Raw genomic sequence first — 25108 nt, forward strand, 5'->3', positions numbered from 1 at the left:
CCACCGCCGAGTAGCATGGCTTCTGGTGCATCCTCCTTGGACAGCGCTGGGAGTAGCGGTGAGTGACAGTTTTTATTCTCAACTTCTTTCTCCGCGGCGAGAACCAGCCACGCTCTCTGAGGCTTCGCTCGATAATGTCTAACGTCAGCGTGTCATTGTATTTTTAATTGCGAGACGTCAGGACGACGCGTCGTCGTCCTCGGCATCGCCGCCGCCGCCACCCGCCGCCGCAGAAATATTTTTATCGGAGAATTAAACGCCCCGGCGGGCGCGCGGCGCTCGACGAGTCTCTCCCTGGGACAAGATGTAGGCCCAGGTAGCATTAATGTCTAAAAGACATCATAAAGATGTCTTTAAGATGCCAGAAATCTTAAAGATGTCTTTATGATGTCTTTTAGACATTAATTGCTACCTGGGGGCCTCTCGAAACGTTAGTTTCGGCGCCCGGTACTAGATGTATTGTATTCAGGATGCGATCGCGATTCTTGTTCACTTTCGAAAAAAAAAGAAAAAGAATTATTTTTACGCTTCTCCGAGAAAGTATAGCGTTCGTTTCTCGACAGATGATGAAACGCCGGACGTATATGGATTTAAAAGAAGGCACAAAATAGATATCGTATCGTATTATTTGTAATAAATGAAATATCGCCGATAAGTTTGTTGGCCGAGGAAAACAATGAATCACTCTATGCTTACATGCGTGACCTAGAGTTTCTTTCCCGGTGAAAGCTAGCGAGACCTCCGATTATGTTGTTCCCTCTACTGTAACAAGCGTATCGGACTTTTTAAATTTTATCGTGAAATTTTTACACGCTGTTCGGACGATTTTCGTAATTTTTTTACTTCGTTTTACCTCTTCGCGCCTTCTCTTCGTCTCTTCGTTCGCGCCCCCTCTTCCTCTCTATGCACGATTAGTGTACGTACGTCTTGAAGTAATACAGGTGTTTATAATTAATTTTTCCAGATGGTGCACTCAACATGGGTAAGAGATATTTTTAAACGAGCGTTACAAAAATACATGTGCACATATAGACCCGTCCATGTACGTCGTACGTCATATTTCCAACAGATTTTTCTATGTGATACCTCTCGTTGCATTGTTATCTTTGTTTGTGGTACTGGTTGAGAAGGATTGAATCAAGGTTGTACACGCACCGGGGGGTAGTATGAGCAACATACAATTTTATTTTTCACCAAACGTTTCCCACATTTAATTTGTATATTTATCGCAAGTTACGTAAAAGTCAAACGCGTCCTCATTTTCACACACGCACGTTACCGTTTACACTTTATGTTGGATTACATCGATTATTTTTCTGATGTGTTTGCCGTTGGAATTGACACTTGTCGCATAAAACCAGAGGGGGATAGTGGAAGCTATGGCAGTGTTGGAAGCCCAGTCGGTGGCCCCGAATGTCGTAGCGACTACGACGGTTTGCAGGCTCAGTGTGATCAAGCGATGCATCAGCTTCAGCTACTTAGGCATAAGCACTCCGATACCATAAGACGGTTTGTTTTGATTTCGTTTTTTTTACCTTGGTCTTGCTATTCGCCGCCCTCCCTTCCACTCGGCGTCTTCCCGTCCCTCGTCACTTTCCTCTTTTATTTCAATCGTGTTTTCAATCGTGTACATACTCACACCTCACGCATTTTTTTTTCTACATCACGCTTAAAACTTGACTTTCAGGCTAATTTTAAGTCATCTGCAAAGTAAAAAGAACACTCTACTAAAAAACAGGTGTGAGATTACTATGAAAGAATTGGAGTACTATCGGGGGCAACACATAGCAGTCATGAATCAACTGGAGGCCACATCGCAAGAGAGCTCCTCCTTACGAGCGAAATATGGCGATCTGGCGAACGACAAGCAACGATTGGACCGGGAGGTCCAGGCCCTCCAGAAGGAACTCTCGGAATTGCAGCGCATGCAGAACCAGGAGGTTCTCGTCGCCGATGCCACGGGCAACGATGCCATGAATCAGCACTATCTCTCCGCGTTACGAAAGTACGAAGCCGTTAAGGACGAATACGATTCCCTCAGGAAACGATACGATGATTTGATAGCGTCTCATTCATCCGCCGTCAATAAGGCAAGTATATATCGATAAGCGTTATTCTTGTAACGCGACGTATATCGGTCGCGCGCATATTTTTCTGCGCATTGAAAATTACAATACAAAATTGCGCACTGTGTGATCGATACAGCTAGAGCTATCGCAAGAGGAAGCTAAAAGGCTGAAGAAGCAATACGACACCGTTCTCGAGGAACGTAACAGCGCTCTTCGCGAGCGCAACGGTCTCAAGCAGCAGTGCACCGCCGCAATTCGTCAGTGGGACATCGCGCTGAGGGAGAGGAACGAGTATCGCGAGGCGCTTGCCAAAGTGCAGCAGCAGCACGAGGAGGCGGTCAAGGAGATCAACCAGGCGATGATGCTGCGCATGAAGGCCAGCAAGGATATGAAACGTCTCACCGAGGAACGAAACGCCGCCCTGCAGGAATACAGCTTAATCATGGGAGAACGTGACACGGTGCACAAGGAGATCGAGAAGCTGGGCGATGACCTCACGCAAGCGTACACGAAAAACACGCATCTGGAAACGCAGAACAAGCAGCTCCTCGACGAGGTAATGAAACGAATAATCGAGGACGATGAATAATAGTGTTATTTTTACTCTTCCTTAGTGGTACTGTATTTCTTGTTTTTCCGATCTTGCCCTTAATCGTAATAACTCGTACCACGACATTTCAATGGTATTGACAGTGACACGCTCTTCTGATGTCATTCCGATGTTGAAACGTTTAGTTGATATCGATATCGTGTCAGGGACGGTTGCGAAACGAGGACTTGAAACAAATTATTGTACAACTAAGTTGGAAACTGTCAATTTGCGATTATCAGTATGCTTTTGTCGAGTATACCAGCCGAGCCTGTCGCTGTCGATACCTATATATAAGTTGCGCTTAACGTACCTAGTACTAAAAGGAAAGTGTCAAGATTAAAGAGAACGGTTATAACTATCGCGAGTATCACACGAGTTTATTTTTCAAAGTTAACGAATCTTATTTTCATGAACTGCTAAAGAAAGTTAAAACTGTCGATGTTTATTTGTACCGTTTTATCGAAGTGAATATCGCTGACATACAATCTGTTACATCGATGCCGTTTATTTGCAGAAGAAAACATTGTCTTATCAAATTGAGACACTGAAGAGGGAGATCTCTTCCGCATTGCAAGACAGAGACGAGGCTCTGAAGGTGTGTAACGAGTTACGGCAGAAATTCGGCGATTACTCCGAAGGTTCCAGCCGAGACCATAAGCATCGTCTGGAACTGAACTCGCTCAGTCACGAACGCGACAGCGTCAGCAAGGAGGCCGAGAAGGAGACCAACACGAGAGATTACGCGACGCGAGACAAGCAACGCATGGATAACTTGGAACAGGCTAATTTGGAGTTGGATAAACTCAGGAAATCCGTGGATACGCTTCAGGGGGAGCTCGAGGAGGCCATTCAAGAGGCCGAGGTGTCGAAGAGGAGGCGAGACTGGGCCTTCAGCGAGCGCGACAAGATAGTGCTGGAGCGAGAAAGCATAAGAACTCTGTGCGACAGATTACGGAAGGAACGTGATCGCGCGGTTTCCGAGTTAGCCGGCGCTCTGCGCGACTCCGACGACATCAAGAAGCAACGAAACGAGGCGTCCAAGGAGCTGAAGGATCTGAAGGAGAAGATCGAGTTCGGCGACCATGCGTTGCGAACCAGTCAGCTGGCGCAGATTGACGAGAGCAACGACTGGGAGATGATTCCGATTCACGTCGAACCCGGCAGAATCTGCTTGGATTCGGATCGCGGCGACTTGGGACTGATTCTCGTCGGCGGCCGCGACAGTCCGTACTATCCGAACGACACCGGCGTCTACGTCGCGCAGGTGACACAGGGTAGCGCCCTCGACGGCAAGCTACGGGTGAACGATTGCATTGTGCGAGTGAACAACGTCGACTGTACGTCCGTGTCGACCCGCGTGATATTAGAGACTCTGCGCTCGTCCACCGTGAATCCGGCGACGCTGATTGTGAAGCGGCGTCGGATAACCAGACGATCATTGAGAACTACGCAGCTGTCGGTCGGCACAGTGCCACACGGTATCACGCTAGAACTTGGAATCTACATCTCGAAAATATCGCCCGGCAGCTTGGCTGCCAAGGATGGGAACCTTGCCGTGGGAGACAGAGTATTAAACGTAAGTTACACGAAGCAATTCATCATGTCTATATTTCTAATTTGTAGATTAATAAATATTTGTAATATATACAAAAGGTATTGTACCATAAATTCAGTTCTTTTTATTTGTCAGCTAAAAAATAGACTACAGTATATTTCCATGTCTTCAATTTTCTATATTCAATTTTCAGATTAATAGTAAACCCATGGATACAATAACTACAGCGCATGAAGCGATGGCCATTCTGAACGATGATACCGTAGACGTACTGACGATCACAACGTTGAAAGGTATTCCGGTACCATCCGCCGCCAGTTCGGAAACGGTGACGATAGACGGAAGTTTCGTCGCGGAGAAACAGAAGATGGTGAACAGCTGCTCGCAAACCGAGCAAGAGCGAATGATGCTGAAAGCCTCGTCGGACGATTACGAGAGACGATACTTATCGACGAATTACGCCGACCGCAACGTCTACAAGGCTGCGAAATCGGTGAGCGGCGAGAAAGCGAGCGGGATCAGCAACGCTTGGGACAATTTCCGGGAGAAGATCGACATAGTGCGTGGTCGCAAACACAGCAAGGAGCGCGACGAGAGCAAGAAGAAGGGTCACCGCAACTCTAGTCCGAACACGTTCGAGCAGGAGCAGGACGCGATAGCGGAGCTAGATTCGGTGATCGACAGCTACCACAAGAAAGCGAGCAACAGCAACAACGGCGTGTTGAAGCGCAGCAAGCGCCGCGGCACCGAGAAGGTCGAGAAGAACGGCGGCACGTGGCCGAAGGCGCGCGGCGGACCCCTCATACAAAATGGGACCGGTACTATATTGCACTCGCGAAAATCGAAAGAACGTTTTCCCCTCAGTGTACTCCTGCATCCACCGAAATACGATAACTATAATTACAATCGTATCTCCAACCCCATCCCTCTGACCAACTTTTCCAATGTCAATAATCGTCATACCGTTTACAAAGCAGTGGAGACCCCGCTACCGAGCTTCACCAAGACCGGGCAGCTCTTTAGCCAGAAGCCGTCGTTCACGCCGGCGGTGCAGTTCAAGGACATCCCGATCGACGGCGGCAGCAAGAAGCCGCCGTCGACGGAGTTCGAGAGCAGCGCGTCGGAGACCGGGCGACTTGGGTCCGCGCTGGCGCCGTCCGAGACCAGCATCGACTTCTCGGTCAAGTCCGGCGGTGCCGGCCGCGACGTCGACTCGTACTTCGTGAACAAACGGCCGCAAAAGTACACGACCGGCAGCAGTAGCGATACGCAGGTGACCACGGACACGCTGCAGCACAATCGCGTACACTCGCAGCTCTACTCGTCGGGCATCGGTGGCTCGTCCACGTCCGCCGCGTCGACCACCAGCGGGCCGACGTCGCGACAGCAATTGGCACCCGGTAACTTTCCGTTTCCCTCGCATCATCCGTACGCCGCGTCGTCGCACCTGCATCATTTGCATCCGCATCCCATCACTCAGCACCAGAACTCCCTGCCCTCGCGCTATCCCTCGCCACCGACGATGCCGTCGCCCGCGCAATCGGGCGAGTCCATAGGCCTGCCGGACGCGCGTACCTACTGTTTCGAGCCCCCGTACAGCCCCGGACCTTCGCAGACGACCCCGACCACTTACGGCCACCTGCACACGCCCTCCGTAGATCTGCACTATCACAAGCCACGTGCACTCCCGCTCGGTATACCCTGCGACACGTCTATCTACGGGCACGGATACGAAGGTGGCACATTGCCGGGCCGAAAGGAGGACCAGCGCATCCGTATACCGTCCAACACCAGCGTCACGTCCAAAAGTAGCGTTGGCAAGTTGTCCACCGGCAGCATAGAGAGAACCTCCGAGCGTGGCAGCCCGATGCCGACGTTTCACGTGGAGGTGTTGAGCCCGGGCACCGGCAGTACCAGCGGGATCGGCAGCAGCGGCGGCACCGTCAGAGGAAGCGGTAGCGGCAACAAACGCGCCAGCATGCCGGATTACTGTTACTCGCAGCCACGCCCGGCGCCCGGAGAACTGCGGAGAGTCCACATAGACAAGTCCGTGGAGCCGCTGGGAATCCAGATCTCCTGCCTGGAGAGTGGCGGCGTGTTCGTCTCTACCGTGTACGAGCACAGCCTGGCGTCGCAAGTCGGCCTACAGATCGGTGACCAATTGTTGGAGGTTTGCGGTATAAATATGCGGAGCGCGACCTACCAGCTGGCCGCCAATGTTCTACGTCAGTGCGGTAACTCGATTACAATGCTGGTGCAGTATAGCCCGGACAGTGAGTAGTTTTTTTGCACAGAGAAAATAATGCGATCCTTCAAAAAGTGCACTTTTGGAATCTGTAGCATGTTCTCTTGAAAAGGCATGACTCGTGCGTCCATTCTCCGTCTCTCTCTCTCTTCTCCTCAATTCTTCCTCATTGGTAGATACTACAAAAAAATCTGAAAAATGTTTCATTGTAATTTTTCAGGATATTTTTACTCTTTTAGCATTGACGTTGTTGGGGTAAGTTTTTAAATAGGACTTTACATTTTTCTTTGCAAGAATACACCGAGTTAGAAGGCTCGGGGTCCTCGAGTTCGTCGGAAGCCGGTGACGGAGCCGCAACCGGGAGTCGCAGCGGCTCGCCGACACCGTGCAACAGTCCGGAAGCACCGAGAAAGAGCACCGTGGAGACGTTGGAGCCTGTCGAGCCGGAACGCGACGCCACCATCACCATCGCCACCACCGCTCCCACCGTCACCACCACCGCCGCGCCCACCATGAGCACGCTGCGCGTCGAGCACATGCGGCCGTCTGCCTCGTTGGAGGTGAGAAGCACGCAGGAGCGAGAACGCGAGATGAGGCCCTCCGCGTCGTTGGACAACGCGTCATTCAACATCCGCAAACCGGAGCTTCGCAGCGCCGCCACCCTGGATCGGTTGAATCGTGCACAGATGCAACGGCAAAACGCGATGAGGAGCCCCACGCAGGAGGACCAGAATCGGAAGCCGCCGCCGAGTGGTGAGCCGCGGTATCTGCTGATTGAGACCAGAAAGTGCTCGAATCTCGGTATATCGCTGGTAGGCGGGAACGGCGTTGGTATCTTCGTGCATTCCGTTCAGCCGGGCTGTCTCGCCGAGGAGGCCGGCCTGTTCGCCGGCGATAGGATCCTGGAGTACAACGGCGTGGATTTGAGGCAGGCGACCGCCGAGCAAGCGGCGCTTGAGCTGGCTCGACCGGCGGACAAGGTGACGCTAGTCGCTCAGTACATGCCGGAGCGGTATAACGAGGTCAAGGACAAGCCGGGCGACAGTTTTTACGTGAAGGCGCTATTTGATCGAACCGGCGAAGTGGGCGATAGCCTACAGCTGCGATTTAGTAAGGACGACATCTTGTACGTGGACAATACCATGTTCAATGGCACGCCGGGACACTGGCGCGCCTGGATAGTCGATCAGACCGGTCGTAGGCAGACTTGCGGGATAATTCCCAGCAAATTTAAGTAAGTTACATTTGCGATGAATGATAATGGAATATCTAAAACGGAGAAAATACGATTGACAACGATATCGAAATTATTTAAATTATGATATACGTGACTTGTCTCTAGGGTTGAGGAAGAATTGCTCTTACGACGGTCGCTAGGCGATTTGGAACAAGACACTGGCAAACGCAGCGATACCAGAGCGAGGAGAAGTTTCTTCCGTCGGAAAAAACAGCAGCCACGGTCATCCAGCAGCAGAGACAGTACCAAGGAAATATCGCATCTTTCCACGGGACACAATTTGGGATGGTACAGCGACAGTGGATCGTTGAACGAAGATACTCTTCCGGCGAGTTATCAGCGCGTCGAAAGACTCGATTGTACGTATTGCTACCTACAATTCTTAATATTTTAAAGCGATAGCTTAATAGGCCATTTAAAATAAGCCTTTTTATATTCTGGTTGTAAGTATAGTAAATAGTAACGATAGTTTTGTTTATCTTTAATAACAGATCCCACTCTGAGGCCCGTGCTGATCATCGGTCCGCTCAGCGAATGCGTGGTAACGAGACTTTTGCAGGAATACCCGGGACAGTTCACCAGATGTCTGGCAGAGGCGATGCATTGTTCGCAGTCGACTTTGGAGCAAGGATTACGCGACGCGCTCTACATAGATTATAGGAAAAAAGGCAGCTACTTCGAATGCACGACAGTGCAGGCCGTTAAAGAGATATGTGAGAAGGTAAATAAGCAAATAGCATCATTGGATAACGATCAATAATGTGCAAGAATCACTTTTGGTAATATCGCTATTTGTTATATCGGATGATAATAACAAAAAGTAGCTGGTATTGCTTAATGAAATATATCGATATTTATTTATATTGTATCCATTGTAGAATACGCACTGTATTTTGGATGTGTCGATGGCTTCCATCGAGAGGCTTCACAGACATCAAATTTACCCTATCGTTCTATTAATCAAATTCAAGGATAGAACGCAAATTAAGGAGGTAAAGGATTCCAGATATCCGAGCGACAAAATCAGTACAAAGGCTGCGAAAGAAATGTTTGAACAGGCGCTCAAGATAGAAGCGGAATATAAGCATTACATCTCCGGTAAGCAAACTGTGTTTCCAATTTCATTCGCATATGTAAGAAATATATAGTTTATATACGGCCTGTTATTTCAATGATGCATACTACAGCAAATTAGCTTGACATCTTTTACGGCCAATTATTCTTAATATTTTCGTTCTTCTTATTTTATTTTTGAATAAATTGTCAATTTGTTGCAGTGAAAATTAAAAAACATTAAAAGCTTTATAAATTATGCTTATTCTAATGTTACAATGTAGCAATGTACGTATTAACAATATTTCAGCCGTGATTCCGGCGGGCGTGAATGTGGCATATATATGCACGCAGGTGAAAGCCTCGGTAGATGAGGAACAAAGCAAAGCGCTGTGGATTCCTAGAGGGGGTCCCTGACACAAAAGGGGGGGTCCCCACAAGCCGCAGTGGAAATCAATCTAAATTCCACCACGGGGGCCCTTACGTCGTGTACGCATATGCGAAAATCGCTGTGCAAAATCAGTTTTTTTTTTTATTTATGGTCTCTTGATTTCGGAAGGAGGATACGACACCCTCCACGGATGTTTCTGCTTAACGAAGAATATCGCTCAATTTGGTTGTGATAAGACGAATTCTTGTGAACCATTTTGTTTTAGCGCATTTAACTCGTTGAATTAAAACTCGCAGTAAAACAAGTACATACAAGTATTTCAGTTTTCGTCGCGTTTCTTTCAGTTATTATTCTGAAAACTGAATTATTTTACTGACTTTTAGTTATATGAAGTTTTTTTCGCATTTATCCGCATCAGTATCAATGTCAGTGTCAATATATAGCTCATCTGTGATCACTAAATCTATTGACTAATCTATAGAAATCTAAACCTGTGGAAGCTATAAACTAAATTTATTTTAGAGAATTATCTCTCTCTCGAGTACTTTTTTGGAATTGACTATCTTGACAAATATTACAAGTAAGATATTGATGAAATATTGTGAAATTGGTGCTTGCCTTTTCAAGTATCTACTTGCTCATTATTAATTGTCTGAGTGAGAATAGCAAACGAGAATAGCAGACGATCATGTTCAATAGTCAATTTGCTTCGATCTCCGATCAAGCAATGCAACGGGAAATGCGGCTAAAGTTAATGAAACCAATAATTCGTACGAGACCATAAATGGATCGTTATTAAAAAAAGAAGAAAAACACTCGTCGTATTATGGCCCATTACAAATTTGGTGGATTGTTGATTAGAAAATAAGTTATGGTCGTTTTGGCGGCTATCACATTGTTAATTAACCCCTCAGACCAAATGGATGTACACATTGATGAAAAGTCGATTATTTTAAGTAGCGAAATTATGTATAGAAAAATATTAATATTACATTATGTATATGATGTAATATTATACATATAATATTATATATATATATAAAAGAAAAAGAAGGCTACTTGTATATAATTTATTTGCGCAAGTTTATATATTTACTAATTCTTCTAGTTTGTATGATTCAAGCTTCATGTATTATTTTATCTCTTTAACTGTGTAATTATCGAAACATTTTATCGCGCACATATTGTGTGTTAAACGGGTTTGAGGGGTTAAGGAATTAAGTTAGGGAATTGACTAGAGAAGAAAATGTCGACAGAGAAAGATGGAATTGACGCGAGCAATACTCCGTTTTTACCGAATTGTAAATACTTTTATCGAACTATAGTATATACCATCAGCCAAACGTAGTCGATGAGATCGAAACTAAACACTCGCGATTTAATCGTAAACGATACGCACGATTGACTTTCTTGTCGTCTAAAGATCGGCATTTTTGCGGATTTATACCATTTCTATTTTTAAGCGAGCTATTCTTACACGAGCTTATATATAGGCGTTTCATACGATGCGGTTACACGAATTCGAGTTAAACACGCGAGTATTTTTAAAAGTGCATCGTGGATCGCGAAAGATCCGCAAGTATCCGAAAACGGATACACGTATCTTTGTACGTTCTAATAATATTATTTGTAAATACGATTTTTCTACAGTACCGAAAGATATATTTGATTTAAGGGATACCTTTTAAATCGTTGTAATTAATTTTACGATCGTTTAGTACATATATGAGTTAATTGTATCTGTACCTGAATCTTGATTTCTTCGTAATTTGATAGACGCGCTTTGGGGATAATAATTTGGACGTGATTTTTTTTTTTTTTAATGCAGTAAATGAGGATACAGAAATGTATTTATAAATATCCGTATTTATACATGATATGACAAGGAAAGAGAGGAAGAAACATTTTCTTCTTTGCTCGAAATACCTTCGAGATTACAAGAAATCAGCTTTTTCATCACGAATCATCTTACGATGCAATTAAATGCAGTTCGGTACTTGTGATAATACGAATAAATAATCATCTATATGCGAACAAGTCGACGATTTAGAGGTATCGCGTCGCGTACCACGTAGAAAAGAGTGAGAACGAAGGAAATTACGGAGAAAATGCAAAAACGAGCTTGGTTTCATGCGAAATTTTGTTTTCAACGAGACAATATCTAGATGTAAGTTAGAAGCGAGACCAAAAACTAAAGGATTACTAACGCTAATTCCTAAGGATTGTGATTAAACTTATTCGTACTCCGGTAAATAGCGCGGCACGTTTAATACGCAGAGAGCGATAGATATACTTTTTGATATATTCGGGGGAGAGTTCACCCTGCGCGATTGATGGGTCTGTTTTCTTTTTTACGAGTCTGTTTTGTACTCCACATTGGAAAAAAAAAGATGAACTCTGAACTGGCGCAGGTCAGTTCAGCAATAGAAAACAGGCCCAATGTTTTCTCAAATATAACATTTCGCGCGCGCCGATAGGATTTGCGCTTGTATTTAAATGTAACACATAGGGACCAAAAACATTGATTGGTGTCTTCAAAACGATACAAAAATGTGAGAAAACGAATCGTAGTTCATACGGAAGATTTTTCAAGGAAAACGGACAACGCGAAAAACCTGACGAACGATTTCTAGTGAAATAGTTTTCTAGAGGAGAGATACTTTTTCTTACGAGTACGAGAAAAATATGTAACAGACACGTGTGTACGTACACGAGTAAAACTTGTTTTAAATCGAGGGCTCGAATCCTCGGACCCATTGCTCTCCTTCCAACGGACTGTTCCGAACGATGTTTGTCGTATGGCGAAAACAAAATTTCAGTAGGTAAACCCGACGGTTCGGAAAGCGAAAACAAAGGCGGAGAACGAGGAGAGAAAGAACAAAGGGGGGAAATTTAAAGCCGTTGCAATTACTCTCTCAATCACAGCACTGTGATACACATAGTATATTACTTCGATGACATATCAACTTAACAATCCTTTTACATATATAATATATATACAATATAAAATACATATTTTGAGCAATACTTATATAGACATGTAACGTTATATACAAGTGTATAACAACGCACTCTCAATATTTTTCATCGTAAGCACGTGGTTCTGACGCAACAGTTAACTTAATGTATGCGCGAAGATGTAAAAGGATCAGCGATTTGTGGGGACAAGTCGAATCCAGCTCGATCGAAGCGAATGTACCATTAAATTGCAATGACTCGAGACTGATCGAGTTAAATGAGTCTCTCGCGTCTTGCGTCTCGCTTAATGAAATCTCGAGCCTTACAGAACCAATTATTCCATAGTTCAAAGTAGTAAGAATCGTTGCGTGTGTTCCAAGTTACTTCATAAAGTCGAGATTATCCTGTCCGCCAACAAGAGCGATGATCGCGCGGATTATCAGCACGCGGATCACGACTGGTCCCCATTAGTATTCTCCGCTGTTTTCTATGACGAACAACTTGCATGTGCCACCTGTCTCGATTGCACTAATCGTCCGGTACACGAAAAATAATAATCAGTTCTTGTCTGTCGCCGTTCTTGGAGCGTCAACCGTCTCCTCGCCGTATTAATCTAACTATCCTAGTTGGTTTATATTGACTTTGTATGCACATGTGACCGTGAACCCGAGCAAAACGATGCACGTAACTTTCTTTTTTCTCTGCCCTGTGTCTTGAGGTGTGTGTAGACACACTACACACAAAAAAAAGTATTCAAGTATCTCAATGATATCTCTTGGATATCGCAGACTTTTACGTCTTTAAATATTTTAAAACTGTAAAACTTTTACTCATAATTCACTATTATAATTGATATTTTTCTTAAAAGTTTATTCGCCCAAGTAAATGCTCTTATTTAATTGCGATGAAGTTCTGATAGGCGTAAAACTGTTTTGAGGACACGAAGGAATGTTGTTCAATAGTATTATTTCTCAATCAGTATTTTGTATATTCGGAGAACGTAGAAATATATATATATACGTGTTACAGTTTTGACACGAAAGCATGTATCGTTTTGCCGGTTAACGGGTTTCTTTAGGCTAAGCGAAAGATACTTGTCCGTAGTTTAAAGTGTGATATTAATCAATGCATAATCCGAAGACACGTATTAAGCATCCTCGTAATTCTTATACGAAGTTGTTCCCCGTTTATACGAAGAGTTTCGCGATTACACTAACTCGATTTATTAATCGGATATGCAGGGTGCGTTCATTTCTCACGTCGACGTACATATAGCTTGTCTTTGAACGTAGAAATAAATCGTGAACCGACAACACGAGGACACTCGCGTATAGTTAAGAAGAGGATATACTGTAATTATATAGATATATCATTACTTTTGCAGGCGAAAGTAATAAGAGACGATACTGAAATGCCTTTCTAGCTGCGTGCGAAGAAGAAACGCCGACGCGAATTCGAGGTAGAGATCGTTAAAGAAAGAAAAAAAAATTGCGACCAACTCGAGAATCGACGAAGATCCCGTAAAGGAAACGTCTAAGTCTAAAATATCCGAATTTTTGCAACGTTTTCCTGCGACGATTTCAGTTCGTTTCGTCGCGTTTCGTCTCTTTTGTAAACAGAAGAAAGTCAAGTCTAACTTCTCTTCGCGTGCATATACGTTAATCTCTTAATGTTATCGTGAGTTATGAAAGGAACGGAGTACGGTCGATTAGCTGCGCAGTGTACTTTTTTTTTTTTGCAAAAGTATTCCGCTCCAATTAATCTGATACATAAGACGGGAAAAGCGCGGTTCGCTCTACGTAAAGCACATCGTCGTATCACAGACTCGCGTTATTGGCGATTGAACAAACACAGTGATCGGTAATTCGAGACACGCTAATAGCAATAAAAGTAAGAAACGCTGCCATGAAGGATCTCGGTGACGAGACGTCGCATTTTTTGCCAAACTTATTGTATAAATATAGACGGAAATCTTGCGTAATGAAATTTTCGAACGACTGCTCATATCGTCGAGTTACGACGGGCTCCCATCGTTCCTGCTAATATTTACAACAAATTGTTATTCGATGATCTATACACTGCGTATTTCTCAGGCGTATAGTATAGTTAACGGCACGGTTTACCCGCAATTGCAAAAACTTGATATCACAAGTCGACTTAAACTCAAGTTATACATTATAATTCGATATTATAAGAATGTAAGAAATTTCGCTTTTTCACATGATAATGAGTGCTAAAATTTAAAAGAGCATTTATATCGTTGATCTTGAAAAAACTAATTCTTTTCAACGATAAATAATACATTTAGAGTGGCAAACCGTTAAAAATCAGAATATTTTAAAAATTTACAAATGTATTAATATACATGTTTATTATACTTCGAATATTAATTATAATTTTCTCATAAAAATTGTCGCTGTGTGTGCAATGCAGCTAAAGGCATCTTATATATATTTTATATCGAAATTTTTTAATTTTACAAATCAATTTAGAAGAGAACGCCATTTACGGTTTGACAATGAGCTGGATTTTGGTAGCCTAATAACGTTCCCGTTTGTACCACTTTTCAATTCCTTATAGTAAGCGATCTCGTAATTTTCATCATGCAACATCTTACACATCTCGTATCGGACGAGCGTTTTATTTTACAAGTGCCTCAAGTGTCTTATCAAGTTGTCACGATACGTATACGGCAACTGGACTTAAATTAGTATTGATGGACAAAACAACGGTAAAACCTATCCAATAAAAATACAGCTAACACAATATAAGTTAAACTTTATTCAAGTGTGTATAAGTGCGGTATTTCCATTCAGTATTATCGCGAGTGCGAAAAGATTTGACTAGTATGTATCCCATTCGATTCTTGAGCATCAATTGGCAAATATTCTTATTAGGCTACCGTGATTCAGCTCGGACTGTAAATGTTCTCTTCTAAATTGATTTGTACGACGGTCATACTTCTCTCAATATTGCTTTCAATTTTATTTTCTTATTATACAGTCAATGATTAGATTTTTCAAAATTGACAGTGCATAATATATATACATTGCTGATCAAACGATATATTTCTAAAAGCCTTTATTGCACGTATGACTTTGGGAAAAAAATCCGGACAAGGAGATATTTCTATTTATACGCGGAGGTTGATATACATGTGTGATGCAGTTACATACTTCACCGCTAGCTTAGCGGATAAGGGGAAAAAAGCGTCGGATAATAGGCAGCTCGGTAAGACAAGTAGGCAATTTAGAGCTCATCGACAAAGTGCAATGATATGCGTCACGATGTAACAAGCGTTAGCGAAGATTGCGATTGTGCCAAGAAATAGAGATATTTTTTATACGAATTGGGTATACATACACAGCCGGAAAGCGGCGTTGAGACTCTCACGACGGAACGAAAGTAGGGTAGACAATCTGGTTAAAAGTAAACTATTTCGCCGGTGCAACAGTGAATTGGACGTGCTCGGGATATCGCAATCTGTCCCGAACAATTCTTACGCTCCGAAAATGAAACGTCTTTTCCGTTATTAGAGTATGTAGAATCGCGTCTTCCTCTTTGCTCCTCTTCCGCTCTTCCATATCTGTAAGAACAAAAAAAGAAAGTGAATCTGCCCTCCTCGTTCGTGAAGATCAGAATTTATTGGAATAGTTTCAAATATCTTTACAAATCTAGTTTATAATATACATGTAAAAAGAGCGATTTTTATTGCAAATTTGATCGCCAATCATTTTATTTTTTTCTTCTCGTCGATTTGCATACGAATGTAGGGGGTTGAATCGCTTTCTTTTATTATGCGCGACAGTGCGTAACAGTAATTAAGATGATACCGTTAAATTCTAACGAGCAGGCTCCAACGAGCAAAGTACGAGACATTTTTCGGAGACGTTTTATTTTCTTCTTCCTGCAATGGTTTTGATACCAAATATGTTTTAGCTGGTATTAATAAATATACTTACATTTCTGCGTATGTAACGTTATTACATAAATGCATATATACGTAAACGCGTATATTCGCGAATATGCGTAGACATACAGAGGGTCGCGTATTGATCGGATCCGAAACACACATACACACTCACACATCCTGTATATGTATTATATATAATATGTACATACATATTACGACGGGATATGAAAAGTATAACGTTTGTAATACCGTGTAATGAATGTATGACAAAATAATCGGTATTATTGTTGAGTTACATTCAGCGCTACGCAAACGCCCAAAACAAAACAGGAAAAAAAATAACAGAAGTATTAACGTTTTAAGGACCGTTGCTGTTTGTGAATCTTCTTCCTTGTAAGAACGTACAATATTGTCGGAGACATGTAAAGAGAGCGAGGAAAATAAAGTCGAATATAATGAAACAAATGCGTTATTTTTTTTTTGTTGCGAACCCGACGAATTCTGTTAGTCATTAACAGACTGAATTATTGAGAATATTATCTGGTGTAAATAATGAGTACGGAAATAGAAACAGAGTATTAGCAGTTATAAAAATGGCGTATATTTTATTCACGAGCCTTTACCTGTTTGCAATTATGTCGAGTATATATATATATATTTTTTTTTGTTCAAATACATATATCGTAATGCTTGTAATACCTATTACAACAGTATATATTGCATGATATCGTATGATGAAGTTATATTTGCTGGTACGCGCAATACATATACATAATCTCTTAAAATCTCTCGAAAAAATATATCGATTAGTGTAACACTAGTAAGAAATATGTGACAATTTCATTATTTCGTAAATTTTTTTAAAGGGGGGCATACACCCAGACAGGTCAGAGAATCGATTTTTCAATTTTTGCTTTTTCTTATGGTGTGATATCTTGAGAATATTTTCCTAAAATTGCAAGTCAAAATTTGAAAAAATAAAGTTACAGCGTTTTAAACAAATAGGCGTTTGTCCCCCTTTAATTTACGCATTCCTCTATTCGTTATTGTCCTAAGTATGTAGTAATCATGTCAAGAAAACCTATACCACTTAAATCGACGTGTTTTAATGAGTTTAAGTTTATATCGCCATCATGATCAAGTATAAAATTAAATACAGATCGTTAAATTTATATAAACCATTATACGTACATATATTAAGTAGTATAAACTCTAAACGAGGATTTAGAAAAAAATTATCCTAGTTTGTTATCTCGTACATTTCACTTATTAAAAATAACGTTATGTTGAACTGACAAAATTCTATACAAATTGTTTGATATGGCAAAGAAAATTTTCTAAAAGAAAATCTTTTATCTGCCATCCCCATATGTGAACAGCACAAATTATTAATCAAATTTAATCACACTTTCCTTGGAAAGTAAGCAACATCGGAGGGACATTCTTTCGTTTACGAATAACTCTGTTAACTTATCAAGAAAAATTAAATAATTTCAACAATATACATAATATACTTTATAAATATTTGTAAATACGCATATCTATTCTACTATAAATATGTGCCTACGTAACTTTATATATATGTATAGATAATTTCAACATATTAAATAGAAAATGTGTTTTTTGTGAACATGTATAAAAGAGATATCAAACATCAACAATAAATCTAAAATCTCTGAATTAAATAGAGAGAGAGGATCTTTAATTAAAAGACTGATTTGTACTGCACTCGTTAGAATTTCGCGTAGAGGATCTTATCTAGCGGGTCGCCCTCAACTTACGCGCGTGTATTATTTGGCGGCCGGCCAGCCAGAAGACAATTGGATCACGGGTAACGGTTCCGCGTTGGCGATTGCACCTTGATTCGTCGTTTGTGCGAGGTGCGCGGTGAACGCGACGTCACCCGAAATTCCAATGGCAGATCATAGCAACGGCAGACGCAACAGCTGGGAAACTTGAACCAGTCGCTGAAAATGCCGCGGCACTCGTTGTTGGGGTCGTAAGCCAACAGCCGATGCAGCCGATACTGCTGCTCGCATCTGCATCCATCCCGGCAATACATTTGCTTGTTCTCGTGTCTGCGACAGAATTAGAGATTCAAGAAAAAAATAATAATGAGATAAGAATATAATGCACCGAAAAAGACTGGTATTTTTAACACAAACGTTTCGATATTTGTTTTAAATACCTCTCAACCTGAGAGATACAAACTAAATTATGGCTATTAATTTATGTTTCCTTCGTTCTCTTAATTTTTTAATCACGAACCCATCATTGATATTTCTTGTTCAGGAATAACGACACTTACGTGCACTTCTCCCAATGGACATATTGCTCGAAGGGATACAGATTGAGGAGGGCCAAGACCTCGCCGCGAGTATTATTGGCCCAAAACGGCGCTACCACTTCCTCCTTGACGGGACAGGCGTTCCTGCGCAAAATGATTCGATGAATCCTCTCATATTTCTCATTTTACTTCTCTGTATACATTGTATATATTGCATTTTATATAGGTTTTTTCTTCTTTCTTTCTTTTAAAAATTTCACGTTATTAGTTTTATATAATTCTTTATTTTTACATCTCTTTAAGGTTCCTGGGTACACGCTGTGGCCCTGTTAGATCATAACGTCAGAGAAATGATGAAAAATGACACGCAGAGAATTCTTGCGTGCCATTTCTCATCATTCCTCGTGGTCGCGGCGAGTACCCAGGAGGACTTTAATTAAAAATTCTTTCTGTTCTTATTTTTTTATTTCAATAATTTAATAACTCAGTTTATTACACAACTACGGAACGGATTATATTTATACTCACACTCCTCTAAGCTTCAGCACCGGCTGCTCCTGCTGATCCTTCGCTACATCTTGATAAAGCTGTCCTCCAGTATTTGTCGATGTCTCAGCCATGCCCGAAGGCCGATACTCAGGACGTGGTCTGAACTGTTGCTGTTGCTCATGACTCGCTGCGATTATTAGTTCTTCATGTACTGTAGTCTTTGTAGCAGCGCCAAGCGTTTCTTCCTCCTCCTCCTCTTCCTGATCAACCAGCGATTCCGTAGGGATACTCCTCGTCGTTCCAGCTGGTTCCAAAGTTGTGTCTTCGATCGTCGTTTTCTCTGAATACGCTACCACTTCTGGTTCTGGTTCCTCCAACTCCTCATCGATCCTATCGTTCTGCCCGGGAATCTCGTTAATGCTGAAATTTTGTTCCTTGACGATCTGAGCCACGGTAACGCTCGGCGATGTCGATGTCGACATCGTCATCGTCGTCGTAGTTGTCGTGCTATTCACCACAGAATCACTATCCGCAACCTTGGTAGTGATGTTCGAAAACTTTGAGGAAGTTGACGTTGCGGAGGTTTGAGTCTTGACCTCCTCTATGCTCGTAACGATAGAAGTAGACACGGGCGTCGTTGAGGACGACGTAACGAGAGTCGTGGCGCTGGTCGACGTCGAAGACGAAGTTGAAGACGTAGTCGTCGTGCTCGGAGGGGTGGTCGAACTAGTTGTACGTTCGGTGGGCCTGAAATGCGGCCTGGTGTACTCGCTGAGCTTCGAGAACTTATTCATTCGCTTGGCGATAGGATCGTTGAAGGAGCGACTGGTGAATCCGCGACCTTCATACTCGTTATCCTTTGCCCGATCGTCGTCGATAAATTCGTAATCATCGTCATATTGGAATTGTCTGAAAATCGCAACACGCAATTCTTATGTATAAAAATTTAATTACGTATAATCAGTCTGCCACGTTAAGTCTGCATTTTAATTTTTTAAATTTTGATTTCAAATTTGTAATAAACGAATCCAAAAACCTCCGTATACTAAGATTCTGCAAAATTAAAAAAACATTTGTGCGATAAAAGATTAAGATATGTTAAAGTCATATTTTGAAATCAAAGAGAGAAACGACTATCAATAAAATATCGTCGAAAGGAATTGCGAGAAAGCTACCTCAGATCGTCGGCGAAATGATGATAATACTCGTCGTATTTTAGCTCGATATCGTTCTTCTCGAATTCCGTTCGGAGAACACTGATGTAATTCTCGTCCCCATACATGCGTCTCATCAACCCCTGATTCTCTTGCACAAATCGGCGTACCGCATGCCTGCGAACGAACAGCAGAAACATAACTCTGTGGTGACAAAGTGGATAAGACGGCGCAAATCTTCTTTTAAAGAACTTTAAAAATGTATAGAAACTAATAAGTTTTATTTCAAGTCTCAACCGAGACAATGACAACATTTAAGAGTTTTTAATAAATAAACGAATTAAAAAAGATCAACAAGAATATATCTCGTGTTATTTTTCATTTTTAAAGTAAGATTTTTCTTATATAGAATTCGTTGCTTTATTTCTCTATCTATTCTAATTTTTACAAAGACAAGTGAAACAAAAAAAAAGATTGTCTGGCCTAGATTCAAGGCAAAATTTCGTTAATAAATAAAAAAAAAAAAAAAAAAAAAACACGATCCGGATGAAAATAGAAGTTTATGACTATTACCGAATTCATAGAACTGCGTAACGCACAAATTGCAGATCTGCAGCACAAGATTCTCGAGTCAGACAAAAAAAACTAGGACAAGTCCCAGATGGAATATAATACGTACAATAGCGGACGCCGAGGCGGCATTTGAAACAGCATTTCATATAATTACACAAGACATGAAGTAACAATGTTACAAGTATAATATATATAAATGCTCATATACTCAGTCCTATTACTCGTGCCCGAGCGTGGTGACTTCTCTTCATATACATGTGTTGCGCACGTGGATTATACACATTGTATATGGAACCTACAGTTTAACGCCGATTTCGAACGGCTATATTTTTTAGAGAAGTTCTCTTTTGGCAAGACATACTCTCGGTGGTTTGCCATTGCCTTCCGAGAGGAGAACGAGCTAATATAAATTTTTCTAGCTCTACCGGGAATCGAACCCGGGACCTTTGGCTCAATAGACCAGTGCGCTGTCTACTAGGCCACGCTCGTCCTCGAAATTTCGTTGATAATATAAAACGTTTAAAATAAAAAAAAAAGAAGAGACGGAGAAGGATTTCAAGATTAATCATCGCCCGAAAATTTCAAACATGCATCGAGGAGCCTTTGATCCACTTTGATTCGTTTACTTGGACGATTGGCGACGCCAAAACTTTCGCCGCGGACAAATCGAGCGCGCGCGTGAGCGTACGAGTGTCGGGCGGGCGAAAGTCCCTCGAGGAGAGATCGATCGCTACGAGCGGAAGAGACGAAGCGCAAATGAGACGAAGTACCAAGGATAAGAGCTACCGGCGATCGTGCACCAGTTCTGTTGGCGAAAGTCACAGGGTAAATCCTCGTGGTGCGCGCGTCCAGCGCGCGAGTACGGTTTGCTGCAAGCCGAGGAAGCGTCGTATCCGAACGTGCTCGGCCCGCCGCCGCCGCCACCACCGCCGCTCTGGCATCTCGTCAGCTGCAATGCAATCACCTGCAATCACACGAATAAATTATTGTCGGAATAATAAATTATTTTACGACGTAATGGACATAATGGGAGATCTTCCATTACTCGCTTCACTTCCCGAAAAAATTAACGAGACGAACAAGAAAAGGATGAAAAAAATCGACAAGAGTTCACAACAAGAACATTTAATCTTCTTAATGAGAGGTTGGCGTTAAAATAAACATGGAATTTTTATCTTATTTCTTTCTATCCTTATTTATGTATTTTTACAAAATTATCGGTAATTGAAAATGTATCTATATAATATTTATTCCCGATCATATGTTGCTTAATAACTAAATAATTGCCACATGTGAAACACAAAACTGTCTGTAAAAGATACTGATGTGTGTGTTTTAGCATGTAACCAACAAGGAACATATCACAACTGTCTGAAACCGATTTGATTCTCTTCGAAATTCTTAAACACAAAAATCGGAGTTTAAATGGATAAAATAAAGCTTCTATTTAATTTTAAACAATTATTGTCGAAATGATAGATTAGATTTAAAAAAATATATATATGTATATGTATTTTATGGTTTTTTAAATGTATTTTATAATTGCATATTTAAATTTCCTGAAAATTCAATTCGATTGTTGTTTTTCAAACTACTCTTACTCTCATCACTATTTTTATAAAGTTCTACTTCTATGAGTCTTTTATAATAGATTTTCAGTATGTATTTAACGATATATTTCAAGAAGAATCAATCGCAGTTCCGAACAATTGTGATATGTCCCTTGTAAGCTTAGAACTAAACACCCATATCGATATCTTTAACAAACGGTTTTTTTGTATTCCATATTTAGTAATTATTTCAATTTAAACGGTATACAATTGAGACTAAAGATAGGAACAGAGAAAGAGAATAATCAAACAACACCAAAATCAAATTCTCGAAGATTGGGTAATGCTTAAAACAAATATCTGCCGTCTTCTCTCCCAATTCATTCGTTTCTCACAAGGAAGTTGTACGATACTCCGTTCACCCGCGTTCGCGAAAGAAAACAAGGATATATACATATATTCGCCGTTCATTCAAGCGCTCACCTGAAGAACGAAGGGCGCGATCGCTTTCATAACTCGCGGGAGGGCTCTTGATTCTCGCTGGTCCAGCGGCTGGACCCGCGGGATCCGTAACAGCCGACCGACTAACGTTTAAAACTGCTCCCGCACGTACCCCACGCGTAATCACCCTGTTCAGGGTGCGCGAAGAACGACAACGATAACGGCGGCCAGCGGCTGTCGGTCTCATTGACGGCCTCGACGCGAGGATGCGACGGATGCGGCAGAAAACGTGTGCGACGGAAACGACGGGACGAAGGCTACATGACAGACAGCGGCGCGCACCTGCCTACCTACCGCGTGCAAGCAGGCCGCTTTCATTACTGTCCGTAATCAGCCGCGGCCCGGTCGACCGTCCGCCCATGCGACGAGGCGACCCGTGACGATGCTTCTCACGTGGAAGAAAAAGTGTGTAGCCCGCCAGCGTACGGGAGAGAAGATGCTATACGCGCGGCAGTGGCGGCCGACCGTCTCGCCTCGCCCACGTCCGTCCTGCCCGTCCTGGCTCTCCAGATTCCCAATCGAACGCGGAATAAATGCGACTGCGATCGTTTTCAGACGAGATCTCCTGAAGCGGAAGCGGCTCGAAAAAGAGCTGTCTCATTTAGACAACTGCAAGTAGAAGAGCGAGATTAGCTTTTAAACTTTGTCACGGTGATAGCAGGGCGATAATTTCTCTAAAGCTAAAGATATACCGACCACTGTTTTATTTTGATTTTCTATACGATAGAGAGATAACGAATCTTCTCTCCGTCAAAAATAGAGATACGTACAAGGTGCGGGACTGTCATTTGAACCTCGTGTATCTTAGCGTCGATGATCGAACAAGCGTCGCGCGTATTAGCCCTGCCGGATATTCGGCCCTGGACGAAAGGAGAGTCCGCGGGAGAGACGCGAAATGAAGAGGACGAAGGAGGAAGGACCGAGAGAGCGCGACTTCGTCGAGAGTAGGTCACGCCGGTGGGTACCGTTATAGTTGCCGCCGCCGATCTGTGTCACGGGGACCCCGCCAGTGACGTAGCCTGGGTGCCAACTCGGTTAATCCTGAAAACGGAGAGAGAACCTTGAGAGAACGCTCGCGTTGTCCGGGGGGAGCAACGCACTTTCAAGTATTCTGAAAACTCTCTGGGACGTATCGAGGTTGCTAATCGCGTATCATCTCGCGCGAAGAGACGCGAACCTTTTAAAATCCCTTTTAGGGTTTCCGGGATGATTCGGGGAGAAGACTCGACGTCGTCTAGGTAGCTTCGCGGTCCTGTCGACGACGTTGTTGTCGAAAATTGAGCATCAGCGGTGGCGACGAGATCGGCGACATTTGTTCCTTAGCGAGGGGGAACAGCCTACGCCGCTGAACGAGCATCTACACAAAAAGACACGCTGGGATGGTCATAAATAGCGATTTAAGGTTTACGGCGAGACCAGCCGCGCGCGAGCGCTCGCGGGCGCGAGTACCCGCGCGGTCTACTAACCTCGAAAGCACTGTCACTGGACAAGTGGCTCTTTCACTGAATTTCCTCGCTTTTGAAGGCGCCGCGTTGCGCCTCGCTCACGCCTCTTGATCTGCATGTTTCGCTTTTGAACGCCTCTCGATCGCGAACGATCGCCGACACGCGACGGGGCCGAGGGTCCCGTGGGCCCCGAAGGCCGAGGTTTCAGTTTTTCCAAGGAACTTTACCACGTCTTGTAGTTATCTTACAATTCCGAAGACGTACCTTGTGAATTTAGCGAAAAGACGCCCGTACGATGTCTTTGTGACAATGTCTTGAGATCTTACGTTCTCGATTTATAACGTAAACATTAATTGTTTAGTGTGTCTTTAAAAACGCCTTATCACGTGAGATTGTTTTTAGCGCGCGTAATTTCGGTCGGTAATACAGTTTAAAGTTTATTCATAGTCAGATAATTATAATCAATCACCGAAGCCGTATTAGCATTCTTTTATTTAATTTTTCTATCGTTTTGAAAAAAAAAATTGATTTTTTAAAGAGATAAATACATATGTCCCACATTTTGATCTAGAACACAACACATATTAAAAGCGCAACATATCAAAATCAAAGGAGAAAATAACTTTCGCGAGGTTCCTCGTGAGATGATCGAATAAATGATAAATCGGTACGCCAATAATATATTTTGTAATGTACGTAATATAATATATTGGTAACAAAACAATTTGACATGACATTTGTAATGACAATTTCATTTGTAATAACAATTTCTATTTGTCGAAAATATATAATTATATAATTAATGTTAATAGGCGTAAAACCTGTTTGCGCGCGCACACTCGGATGCATATACGCAAATACACACAGATAAGATATCTCATAAAGCTAGCATCAACTATGCGCGATTCGTAATTCGAGATTCATAATTCGCTATTTGTATGAGATTCCCGAACAGTGCGAATGGGAGAAATATTCATTCGAGTTCTCGGTTCGTTGTTTAAAATTCATGCCAATTCGCCGGAGCGGTTTCTCTTGACGAATCAACTAACAGTAACATATTAATTATACCTAATATAGTATAATACGCAGTAGCAAT

General features: G+C 42.4%; 2 protein-coding genes and 1 long non-coding RNA gene across 7 annotated transcripts; 1 reads left to right on the forward strand and 2 right to left on the reverse strand.

Moving 5' to 3' along the window:
- Dlg5 (Discs large 5) lies at positions 1-16478 on the forward strand. The gene is made up of 12 exons (XM_071777584.1): positions 1-58; positions 965-982; positions 1362-1509; positions 1739-2090; positions 2206-2625; positions 3176-4237; positions 4410-6489; positions 6756-7695; positions 7804-8057; positions 8190-8419; positions 8577-8796; positions 9062-16478. The coding sequence occupies exons 1-12, from the start codon at positions 16-18 to the stop codon at positions 9166-9168; spliced, it is 5874 nt and encodes a 1957-aa protein (XP_071633685.1). The 5' UTR covers positions 1-15; the 3' UTR covers positions 9169-16478.
- LOC139812617 (uncharacterized) lies at positions 1336-5313 on the reverse strand. The gene is made up of 3 exons (XR_011731901.1): positions 5180-5313; positions 1536-1703; positions 1336-1474 (listed from the first exon to the last, which is right to left on the reverse strand). It is a non-coding gene; the product is annotated as an uncharacterized lncRNA (long non-coding RNA).
- Spz4 (Spaetzle domain-containing protein 4) lies at positions 16306-24572 on the reverse strand. 5 transcript variants are annotated; one of them, XM_071777565.1, is made up of 8 exons: positions 24034-24572; positions 23338-23924; positions 22862-23176; positions 21287-21480; positions 19965-20120; positions 18829-19698; positions 18322-18444; positions 16306-18091 (listed from the first exon to the last, which is right to left on the reverse strand). In XM_071777565.1, exons 3-8 carry the CDS (start codon positions 22883-22885, stop codon positions 17839-17841), a joined length of 1620 nt encoding a protein of 539 aa, XP_071633666.1. In that variant the 5' UTR covers positions 22886-23176; positions 23338-23924; positions 24034-24572; the 3' UTR covers positions 16306-17838. The 5 variants fall into 5 exon arrangements, with proteins under 5 accessions (XP_071633666.1, XP_071633663.1, XP_071633664.1 ...); XM_071777562.1 differs by having other exon boundaries at positions 22550-23176; XM_071777563.1 differs by having other exon boundaries at positions 22550-23924.
- Positions 24573-25108: the final 536 nt, after the last annotated feature.

The sequence above is a fragment of the Temnothorax longispinosus genome, chromosome 5 (genome assembly GCF_030848805.1).
Source record: "Temnothorax longispinosus isolate EJ_2023e chromosome 5, Tlon_JGU_v1, whole genome shotgun sequence".
Lineage (NCBI taxonomy): Eukaryota > Metazoa > Arthropoda > Insecta > Hymenoptera > Formicidae > Temnothorax > Temnothorax longispinosus.

Bases quoted from the DNA above. Each gene is read 5' to 3' on its own strand.
- Dlg5 (XM_071777584.1), top strand. From the start codon at position 16: ATGGCTTCTGGTGCATCCTCCTTGGACAGCGCTGGGAGTAGCG. The intron at 2,091-2,205 runs GCAAGTATATAT...TGATCGATACAG, and splicing joins ATTCATCCGCCGTCAATAAG to CTAGAGCTATCGCAAGAGGA. The intron at 6,490-6,755 runs GTGAGTAGTTTT...TTTCTTTGCAAG, and splicing joins GGTGCAGTATAGCCCGGACA to AATACACCGAGTTAGAAGGC.
- Spz4 (XM_071777562.1), bottom strand. From the start codon at position 22,579: ATGAAAGCGATCGCGCCCTTCGTTCTTCAG. The intron at 20,121-21,286 runs GTACTTCGTCTC...GTTCGTTCGCAG, and splicing joins GCCGGTAGCTCTTATCCTTG to GCATGCGGTACGCCGATTTG. The intron at 18,092-18,321 runs GTAAGTGTCGTT...ATTCTGTCGCAG, and splicing joins GTCCATTGGGAGAAGTGCAC to ACACGAGAACAAGCAAATGT.